Source organism: Marmota marmota, unplaced genomic scaffold (assembly GCF_001458135.2).
Source record: "Marmota marmota marmota unplaced genomic scaffold, marMar, whole genome shotgun sequence".
Classification (NCBI taxonomy): Eukaryota; Metazoa; Chordata; class Mammalia; order Rodentia; family Sciuridae; genus Marmota; species Marmota marmota.
The window spans coordinates 6,854,568-6,866,391 of NW_025999900.1; the positions used below are offsets into that span (position 1 = coordinate 6,854,568).

Below are 11,824 nucleotides of genomic sequence, written 5' to 3' on the forward strand. Positions count from 1 at the left end.
TGAAGATGGGAGGGGAGGGAGGGGGGATGGTAGAGGATAGGAAAGGTAGCAGAATACAACAGTTACTAATAGGGCATTATGTAAAAATGTGGATGTGTAACCGATGTGATTCTGCAATCTGTATTTAGGGTAAAATTGGGAGTTCATAACCAACTTGAATCTAATGTATGAAATATGATATGTCAAGAGCTTTATAATGTTTTGAACAAGCAATAAAAAAAAAATTAAAAAAAAAAAAAGAAGGCAGAGTTCTGAATGTCCTTCTTCTAATGGAATCTGAAAAGGTCTGTTTTTCTTTGTTTTACATATTGGATTTTTGCTTAAAATTTGATGTTGTCTTAGTTACCATATTCTTTCATATATCTTGAGAATCTGGATAAATAGATTAATTCAGTGACCCATCCCCATATTTTAGCCTATGGAAAATTTGGCAACCATAACAATTCCATTGTACATGAATTGAATAAATAATATATTATCCTTAATAGAGATAATTGGAAAAAATGGAACTGGGGGTTAAGAATAAAAATAAGGAATAGCCTGGCATTGTGGTGCATGCCTGTAATCTCAGCTACTCAAGAGGCAGAATTGCAAGTTCAAGGCCAGTCTGGTCTGGTCAGCTTAGTGAGATCCTGTCTCAAAAAAGAAAAGAAAAGAAAAAAGATTGGGGATATAGCTCAGTAGTAGAGCACCCCTGGATTCAACCACAAGTACCACACACACACACACACACACACACACACACACACACATACACACACAGAGGAAGGTAATATGGATAGTAAATAGTAATAGAATTTCTTTGGGGGGGGGAAGCTTTGAGGAAAAATAAAATAACATGGATAAAGGAAAATAAAGTTTGGAACTGCAAATGAGAATAGTAGGGTAGATAGTGTGAGAAAAAACTGAAGGATCTGGGGAAGCAAGAGATGGGACCAATGACCCTGGAAGGTGGGATATAGGACTGGAATTAGGAGGTAGAAATGGACATTCCTGAGTTACAGTGATATCAGAAAAGCTTTGAGAATGGGGAAGAAAGAGTTCAGCAGGGGAGGAAGACATTATTCAAATAATCACTAAAATATAAAATTGAATGTATTATAACTAAGGATGCAAAGGAGAAATACCTGTTGTTTTTATATTGTGGGGGAAGCACTGGCTGAGCAGCTGAATTAATTTTGTGTGCATGTCACCTCTCGGTACCAAGTGGCTTACAGATCTTGCTATCTAATTTCTACAAGACTTTAGATTGTCACTCTTTCTGAATCAGGGTGTATAGATGAAGGCATGGTCAGCAGTAATAGTGGCCAGCCATGACTTTGGCTGATTCTGAAGTTAGTTCCAGTGTGGTCTTAGGACCCCTGACCTATTGGTTAGTTGGTATTAATCTAGGATCTTTGACCCAGAGGGCAGCCAATAGGAAGATTAGGCCCTTCTTACTGTTTTTGTGGTTTCATGAAGTCTGGGTAGATTTTCCTCAGCCCTATTCCATCTACCTTATCATTTGTGAATCTGGATAAATTATGGGGAAAGAGACGTGAAAAAAATTCTATGATAGAAAGTAGAAATTAGTCATAAGTACTTTTACTGTTAACAAAACTTTGGAATTTTCTACAATTCAAGGAACTTGTAGATTCACATTATATTTAGTAATACATATTGAATGAATGAACAGGAAAATAGTACATATGTATAAGAAGCTTTGGAGAAGCCATAAACTCATATTTCAGCTTATTTATGATGCTATATTTCAACTATGATTTTGGAATTTTTTTTTTTACATTAAACATTTTATTTCGAGTTAGTGTGTGTTCACAAATGAACAACTCTTATATTTTCTTACATATAAGAGTTGTGAAGTTACATGGGGAACTAATAATATTAAAAAGGGTTTTTGCTCCTTAAATGGCACGCCTTTTGATTCTGGAACTGATCAGGAAAGAAGTTCATCTATTCAAAACTAGTTAACACGTTCCAGAACTGGAATCTTTAAAATGCATTTTAGTTGTCAGGTTCAAATTAAGGCACAGTCATCTTCAATGTGAGGTTTAGTGGGTAAGAAAAACTGAAATGTGGTTTCAAACTTCTTTTAAAAAGAGTAGTGCTTTTACACAGAGACAACACACACACAAATACAGTTATGTCGAACTAGACAAAGACGTCAAAAACAGACATTGGAGAAAAGATAGCCTCTTCAACAAATGGTGCTGGGAAAACTGGAAATACATATGTAGCAAAATGAAATTAAATCCTCATCTGTCACCCTGCGCAAAACAACTCAGAATGGATCCAGAACTGACACCCTGTCCCTAATAGAAGAAAAAGTAGGCCCAAATCTTCAACATCTTGGCTTAGGAACTGACTTCTTTAACAAGACCCCTAAAACACAAGAAGTAAAGTCAAGCAGCAATAAATGGGATGGATTAAAACTAAAAAGCTTCTCAGCAAAGGAAATCAGTAATGTGAAGAGAGAACTTACAGAATGGGAGAAAATCTTTACTATAAGCACCTCAGATAGGGCATTAATCTCCAGGATATACAAAGAACCCAGAAAACTTAACACCAAAACCACAAATACCCAATCAATAAATGGGCTAAGGATCTAAACAAACACTTCAGAGAAGAAGAAAAACAATTGATGAACAAACATGAAAAAATGTTCATCATCTCTAGCAATTAGAGGAATGCAAATCAAAACTACACTGAGATTTCATCTCACTCCAGTCGAAATAGCATTTATCAAGAATATAGGCAACAATAAATGTTGGTGAGGATGTGAGGAAAAAAGTACACTTGTATATAGCTGGTGGGGCTGCAAATTTGTATAGCCACTATGGAAAACAGTATGGAGATTTCTTAGAAAACTTGGAATGAAACCACCATTTGACCTAGTTATTCCACTCCTAGGTTGATAACCAAAGAACTTAAAACCAGCATACTCAGTGATGCAGCCCCATCAATGTTTATAGCAGCACAATTCACAATAACTAAACTATGGAAGCAACTGAGGTGCCCTTCAACAGATGAATGGATAAAGAAAATGTGGTGTATATCAATAATGGAATATTACGCAGTCTTAAAGAAGAATGAAATCATGGCATTTGTCAGTAAATGGATGGAGCTGGAGAAAATTATGCTAATCAAAAAAAAACAATCCTAAGGAAACAAAGTCTGAGTGTTTTCTCTGATAATGTGGGTGATAATTAACAATAAGGGGAAGGGACTAGGGAAGAATAGATACTTTGGATTAGACAGGGGAGTGAAGGGAGGGAAGGGGTAAAAAGGATAGTAGAATGAATAAAATATTATTACCCTATGTGCATACATGATTACATGACTGGTGTAACTCAATATCATGTCCAACCAGAAGAATGAGAAGTTATACTCCATTTATGTATGATGTATCAAAATGCATTCTACTGTCACATATAGATAATTAGAACAAATAAAAAAATTATTAAAAAGAGTAGTGCTTCTAACCATTTCTGAGGTTTTCTACCACAGTAAACCCTTCAATTGTAGGATTGATTGCTAACATTATTTGTTAGGAATGATGGCTCTGGACAATGAGACAGTGAGAATAGATGTAGGACTATTGAATATTATTTAATATAAGAGGTTAAGTTGAATGACAGGGAAGGAGAATTTGGGAGGTTGAAGAGTTTTCTCTCAAGAAGTTTCTGCTAGCAATTGGTTTGCAAATGACTTATCCATGGAGGAGATTTTAGAAATAAAGATTTTAGTAGGTTTTCAGGGATATTGTTTTGGGAGTTTGATGGGGCGTAAGTAAAAAGGAGCTTTGTTTACAACATAGCTGTTTAGAATGACACTACCTCCATTGTCTAAATTAGTGGTTCTCATTTGGGGACAAAGATAGGCAACTTTTCCCCCTAGCTATCAAGTCTTTGGGAATTTGTAGAGGGAGTGCAAGAATAAATGGTTTTTATGATAATAAATGGGTGGGGCACAGGGTGCTGTAAATTCTGTAATAGGAGAGTTGTTGAGATGAGAGAATTGAGAGGCACCTGCTCTAAATAACATTTTATAAATTAGAACATAATTCAGATGCTGTAAGTGGCATTCATCTTACTTGATCCATATAATGGCATTTTGAAGTAGGGAGGGTGGGTATTATGATATCCATTTTATTTTATTTTATCTTTTGGTACTGGAGATTCAACCCAGGAACACTCAACCACTGAATCACATCACCACCTCTTATATTTTATTTAGAGACAGAGTCTCATTAAGTTGCTTAGAGCGTCACTAAGTTACTGAGGCTGGCTTTAAACTCGTGATCCTCCTGCCTCAGTCTCCCAAGCCTCTGGGAAGGTATGTGCTACCATGCCTGGAGTTGATATTCATCTTAGAAATAAGGAAAATGGTACTCAGAAGTCATGTGATTAACCTAAGATATAGCTAGTAAGTGAGCTCAGAGGTGAATTCATGTTCTCTTTCCACTAAACTATGATTGGCAAAAATAATTGACTTTGAGGAAGAATCCGGATAGTGTTTTCATTCCTTCATTCAATAACACCTATCAGAGATTATATGTTTTTCTGTTCTGTTATCTTTATTTAATGGTATCTTGTTGAACAGAAATTTGCAATTTTGAACTTGTCTTATGGTTTTGGTTTTTGGATCTTAAGAAATTTTCTCTCTTGGGGCTGGGGTTGTGGCTCAGAGATAGAGTGCTCACCTAGCATGTGTGAGGCCCTGGGTTCAATCCTCAGCACCACATAAAAATAAAGAGATAAAATAAAGGTATTGTATCCAACTACAACTAAAAAATAAATATTTTTAAAAAAAGTTTTCTGTCACTATTAGGCAACATTTTTAAAACATATATTTAGTTCTGTCTTTCATATTAGTGGTTTTAATCCATTGGAAACCTATTCAGGATGGTTTTATTTTAAATTGTGATTTAAACTGTCACACTTATCTCCAGAAATATTGTACACAATATTTTATTTTTTGGTACTGGGGATTGAACCTAGGGGTACTCATATGTTCTAATACACAGTGTTTTGAAAGTCTTCATCAACCCTTTGTTTTCTAGTTTTTTAAATTTTTGTCATGGGGAAAGTTGACATTTCATTTTTTAAACTATTATGGACTAATAACTTTTAATATGTTCATTGTTTATCTTTCTTAGGCAAATTATGTAGAAATACACTTTGCCCTTTTTTCTTTTTCTTTTTCCTTATGGACTTACAGAAACACGTTGTATTTTTTAGATATTAAAGAATATAAGATTTTATTTTAGTCTGTCATTTATGTTTTAACTTTGGTTATGTTACCTATGTTTTTTTGTTGTATTCAGTCTTACAGCTTTTCCTTTATGGCTGTAATTCTTACTTTTTTTCAGGATCTTAAACTCTTTAGATTATATTGATTGATGTTTATCATGTTAGAAACTGAGGGATTTTAAAAAATATTTAATTATTAATTCAGTAGAAACACAATAATAAATGTGTAATATGTTAATACACTGCATCAGGCAGGACTCCATCAGAGAAGTAGAACCAGTAGAGTATATACATAAAGAGATTTATTGCAGGGAATAATTGACTTTTGCAATTGCAGAGGCTGTCTGAAATATATAAGGCAGGCTCTCAGGAAATGCTGAAAGCCAGGTTTGAAGTTGTAGTCCATGGGTAGAATTTCTTTTCTTTTTTTTTTTTTTTTTTTTTAAAAGAAGCCTCACTTTTGCTCTTAAGGCCTTTCAAGTTATTGAAAAAGGCCCACCCCAATTATATAGGACAATCTCTTTTACTTAAAGTTAGCTGTTACCAACATTGATAACCATGAAATCTCTTTACAGCAATACATAATGGTCAACTGAATAACAGGTTACCATACCCTAATAAGTTGATTCATAAAATATTCATCACACATATTTTTATGGAAAATAGATTTTCAAAGCTTAAAAATGAGAGAAAAGATTGAAAATCTTTTTTAAAGTCTGATAATAGAAGACTATTGGATTCTAATGTGCTTTGCATTCAGTCTTTGGTAATATGTTTTTTTGTTGGAAAAATATGAAGACTATCTGACCTCACACAGATACGTATTTGGGAAAGTGAAGAATATTTTATAGTCTTTTCAGACAATTATAAATTTCCCTCTTTGATACTAAGCTAAGACTTTTTCCCTACCATTCTTTTTAAAATTATTATTTTATGTATTTCTTTTTATGCAGTGCTAAGGACTGAACTCAGTGCCTCACATGTTAGGCAAGCATTCTGCCACTGAGCTGCAGCCCCAGCCCAACTAAGCTAAGACTTGATGAGTGATAAACTTTGAAACTGTATTAGTGAATTTTTCCTATTTTAAATTAAAATCTATTTGATCTGTTTTGTACTTTTAGTGGACATTTACCTGTACATGATTTTATAATATTAAGCATTACTCATTTGGAAAATATTGGTTCACTGAGTTATGGAAGTCTTCTAAATGTGATATATTTTATTATTCACTCTCAAAAAGTCTCTCATCAGTATTTCCACTGATTTCAGTAAGAATTAAATAGTGGGAAGCATCAAACTCATGGTGGAAGATAGAAAAAATTCTGATTTTTCATTAAAAAAAAACTTTGAGTTTTATCATTGACAACAATTATTATCATGGTTTCACTGGAAGTGTAAAATCATAATTTGGCATTTATTCATTCAAGGAAAAATGGCCTTCATGGAAAAAGTAACTTTTTTTGTTCACAATTCAGTTATACAGGGTTTGTCCTTGAGACAATTTCCTATTATTCTCCCTCTTGCTTCTGGTGTTCATCTACTTATTTTCTTTGCTTTTCCTCAAACACATCAGGTATCTGCCTACATTTGGACTTTTGTACTTGCTATAGTTCTCTAGTCTGATGTGCTGTCCCATTGGATATTTGCATGGTTCATTTCCTCATGTCTTTAAGCCTAAACTGCAAATGTTACTTTATAAATGAAGCTTTACCAATCCCCCTACATATTTGCTTCCATTGGTTACATTTCTGTTCCCTCATTCTGCTTCTCTTTTCTTTAGAGCACTTATTACATGGCATGTAATATATATTTGTTTGCTTCTTTCTTAGAATATAAGCTCCATGAGGGAAGGATCTTTCTTTTTCTTTACTTTTTCTCCTTCCTTCCTTTCATTCCTTTGTATTGCCATATCCTCAGCACCTAGAACTATGCCTGTAGGTCCTCCTCAGTAAATATTTGTGGAATGGATGAATCTTTACCTTTCATTTCAAAGGATTTTTTTTTATAAAAGGTAGCCACTAGATGGCAGTATTTTCAAATTTTATGTAATTAATGCCTGGGAGTAAAAGATAAGCTCTTTTTTGTTTGTCCTAAAGAAAAAATTCTTTGTGGTGAAGACTATAAGAAATTAATGTGATTAATATGAGGCATGTAGAATACTACATTTGTATTTGTTTTTTTGTTGAATAAAAATAATTTAGTGAAACTTACAGAGAATTGCAGCATATTGGTAGGTAAATAACCATTTGATATAGTTATTTAGAATGGTTACTGTGAATAAAGATAGTTCATGTCCATTGACCATTATTCCTTCCAAAAAGCCTTAACAGAATGAGTAGCAGCAATAATTTTCAGAAATCTTCACCACTCAAGCCACTAGTTGAAATCTATCATGCTGTTAAAGAGCAGAAAATTATTCATGCCTGTCAGCCATTGAGTTATTGTTACCAATGAGTTAGGTACTCTCCATCTTGTGCCTGATCAACTACTTTGAGAAACTTCCATGGTTCTGGTAGTTGTTGCCATACTATCCTAATAAAAATTGGTGAGTTCCGAGCATGAGAGCTTTTTAGATGTTATCTCTGACTAGCACGAAACTCAGCAAATAGTTGCCCTAGTTTAGAAACAAACAAAACAAAACATTTCTACCAAGCCCTCAGCATTTGCCTGTTCTGCCTTTGCCAGTGCCATCTCTTTTCTTCCCTCACTTGCCTCATTTCCTTCTTCTATTTTAAACCCTATGCTTCTCTCAAGCACTTCTGAATGGTTGTGTGATTCATTTTGTTCTCTTTAAACCCCTTCTGTATAATTCTTACTCCTAAAGTATTTTTTGTGCTTTCTGTTCAATCAAATTATGTTTTTTTCTTTTCAATTTCGTCAACACTTTTTTAAAAAAGTTGTTGACTAGTTTTATTTCTCTCTTTTCCTGTTTCAGGGTTTTCTCTTTTGTTTCTGATTATTAATTATTATTATTATTTTGTTTGTCTCTTTAAAGTTATCAGCATTTTCTTGCAACTCTAGCTGTTTTGGGTGAAAACACTGCTTTTTTGCACTTTTTTGTTTCTAAATGGAACATAAAATATAGGATGGTTTTAGTGTTTATCGTCTCTCCACTCTGTCCCTTTGCATGCTAAGTAGTATGACTGATAAAGTGTCATTTTAAATGGGAGACAGTTACACTTAAAGAGTTATATTTTTAACATTTGAAATCAGAAGCATTTGTAATTTCTCGTGACACTCTCCATATCTTATTCTATCAATAATAATTGCCTGTTTCCACTTGTCACTCTTCTTGGTTGGCCTGATCCCCATATGTTAGATGTAGCTTTGTGGTCAGAATTCAGTGTTTAGAAATCACTTATTGTTTACTTAGAAACAACTGAATAGTATTCATTTGTTTAGATAATAATTTTCTGTTTACCAAGAAACTATTGGATAGTATTTATTTGAATTAGGTTTTAATGGAGAAAACATTTTTCTGGAATAAGATATGGAGACTTACTGATGTCTGATTATTAGGATGATAATATGCCATCTATGTTCAAATGTACTTTTTTAATTCAAGAAAATGAAAGCATTTTTCTTATTTAGTAATATATCTTCTAGTTGCTTGATAAAATATCGTTTATAAAAAATTCCTAGAAAAATAGATCTTGGAGACATTGTTGTTTGCTCAAAATTAGAGAAGACCTAAAAGCCCTCACTGGTCTCATGTAACCTCTAATGTAACCTCTGATAAGTGCTCAAAAGGAGAGCTTACATTCAAAACTTGTATTTTAAGCTATTTTGCTTATGTCTGCTCTATCAATAAGGTTTATAAGCTTTCCAGTTCTTATTAGAGTCTCAGTAGTGGTTTAAATATATTGACTGTTTTTTTCCCTATAGACTGGTTGAAATAGCAGAATCCCGTTTTCCCAGATATTTTAACACTGAAGAAAAATTACTTTGGACAAGTAGTAAAGTTCATCTTTACCGGGAACTCACCTGTGATGAAGTTCTACAAAGGTGTGTTGTCTAATATTTTGACAGTTTTGTAATGCTTTGAAGATGTTTTTTTCATGTTTTCAGCTTCTGAGTAAGAACAAAAAATTTTTACATATGCAAATTATGGGCAATAATTATTTCATTTTTTAATTTTCTGTAGCCTTTGAAGGACTTCTTTAAAAATGAAAAAAATATCAATGAATAAAATGTTCTAGATATCACATAAGTGGTATAATGTCTGCTATTTCATTAACAAATTACTTCAAAGTTTATCAGCTAAAAACAGCAAACATAAGCTGGGCATGGTGGTGCATGCCTGTAATCCCAGTGGCTTGGGAGGCTGAGGCAGGAGGATTGTGAGTTCAAAGCCAGCCTCAGCAATTTGGCGAGGCCCTAAGCAACTCAGTGAGACCCTTTCTCAAAATAAAATACAGAAAAGGGTTAGGGATGTGGCTCAATGGTTAAGTGCCCCTGAGTTCAATCCCTGGTACCCAAAACAAACAAACAAACAAAAACCCTCCCAAAACAACAATAATAAAACCACCCAGCAGATATATTATCTTACATAGTTTCTGAGGGTAAGTATCTGGGAGTAGCTTAGCTAATAGTTTCTGGCTCAGAGTTGCTCAAAAGGTTATAGTCAAGCTGTTGGCCAGGGCTGTAGTCATCTCGAGGTTCAATTATGCTGTGAAATCTGAGGCCAAGCTCACTCATGTGGTTGTTGGAAGGCCTCTATTCCTCACCAAGTGGATGTATCCGTAGACTCAAAACACAGCAACCTGCTTCCTGCAGAGTGATGTGAGTGTGGGCAAGTGAAAGAATGTTCAAGATGGAAACTCTAGATGTTTATAGTCTATTGTTAGACATGATGTACCATTATTTTGTCGTATGCTATTAGCCACATAGACCAACTCTGCTACAGTGTGGGAAGGAGCTACCCAAGGGTGTGAAATAGCAGGAGGTGGGAATGAGTGGGAGCCATTTTGGAGAATGGCTGCAATAAGTAGTGTTTCTCTAAAATTGGAGCTTTGGCAGTTTCATGGGACAATCAAGGAATTCCGAAACTAAATGAAAACATTTTGCTCTATATCCAGAAAAGTGTAATATGTGTAGAAGAGCTGAAAATAAATGATGTTAAGAGATTTTTGCAGTCATCAATGTAACTTTAGGAAGAACAATTTGCAATTTTTGTAACAATTTAAAATTTTTGATTAACCCTCATAACAATCTATTTTTACATTATATCTTAAATTTTTTCATTATTTTACAAATTCTGCTTTTATAGGATTGAATCTTTGGAAGAAGAAATTATTTCAAAAGGAATTAAACTTGTGATTGTCGACTCTGTTGCTTCTGTCGTCAGAAAGGAGTTTGATACCCAACTTCAAGGCAATATGAGGGAAAGAAACAAATTCTTGGCCAAAGAATCATCCCTATTGAAGTATTTGGCCAAGGAATTTTCAATCCCAGTAAGTTTTTCTTTATCTCTCCTTTTTCTTTCTTTTAAGTTTACTGATACATAATACCAAGTAATAAAAATAGAAGAAGACATAAAACAGATGACTTTTTTAAGGTAGCACAGTTTAATTACTCTAGCAAATATTGATATTTTCTTAAATTAGTTCATCTGCTGAGATTATTTTACTCTTTTTCATAATTTGAGATTGAGGCAGATTTAAATGTTTTTAGAAGTTCCTGTAGTCACACTTTCCCTCACTTCTTTTACTCATTGTGTGTTTTTTTAAAACACTTTTTTTTAGTTGTAGATGGATACAACATTTTTATTTATTTTTATGTGGTGCTGAGGATCAAACCCAGTGCCTCACAGGTGTGAGGCAAGCGCTGTACCACAGAGCTGTGACCCCAGCCCCTCGTTGTGTATGTTTTATATCACATTTGTCACACTGAGATAACCTAGGAAGTAAAACTGAATGCAATTACCTGTGTCTATTTCTACAAAGTTTGTTTTACTGTAGTAGTTGTCACTTTTGTAAATATTTTAGGTTCAGATACAGTGTTACTGTGTTCAGTGCTGTTTTGTACAGAGTAGGATTTGGTTTGCTTCAAATGACCAGAGTTCAGCCATTTGGGGATGGTTGGAATGGTAGTAATGATAATACGAGTAAGAAAACCAGTAAGAAAACCTCCACTTTTCAGTTGTGGGCATTGTGATCAGGAAATCTAAAGATGAGGGGGATATTGCAAGGGTTTGTGATGTATAAACTGTATCCTATAAGTGTGTACTAAATTACTCTCTTACCTGCAGTGTATGGGAGACTTTTACTTGTTCACAGCCTCAGCAACATTTGGAATTGCTAGGCTTTTCAGTTTTAGTCATATCTCATCTAGACAGAAAATTCCTTACCCTGAGATAAAACTGGGTTATGATTTTATAATTTTTAGATTTGTTTTTGGAAAATTAAAATCTTGGATCTTTGCAGCATAAAGAATGTGTAAATAGGGGCTGGGGATATAGCTTAGTTGGTAGAGTGCTTGCCTCACATACACAAGGCCCTGAGTTCAATCCCCAGCACCCCCCCGCCACCACCACACCATCCATCACCAATCACACTAGCATCAATCATACTAAC

At 34.2% G+C, this 11,824-nt stretch overlaps 1 protein-coding gene across 6 annotated transcripts in view; it reads left to right on the forward strand.

Moving 5' to 3' along the window:
- Rad51b (RAD51 paralog B) overlaps positions 1-11,824 on the forward strand; it is a 572,244-nt gene that overhangs the window by 27,517 nt on the left and 532,903 nt on the right. For all 6 annotated transcript variants that reach the window (XR_007345763.1, XR_007345764.1, XR_007345760.1 and 3 more), the window contains exons 6-7: positions 9,135-9,254; positions 10,519-10,702. Coding sequence is in view for 2 of the 6 variants with exons in the window: in XM_048798566.1 (XP_048654523.1) it covers positions 9,135-9,254; positions 10,519-10,702 (304 nt within the window). In the remaining 4 variants the exon portion in view is untranslated. The remainder of the gene's footprint in view (positions 1-9,134; positions 9,255-10,518; positions 10,703-11,824) is intronic.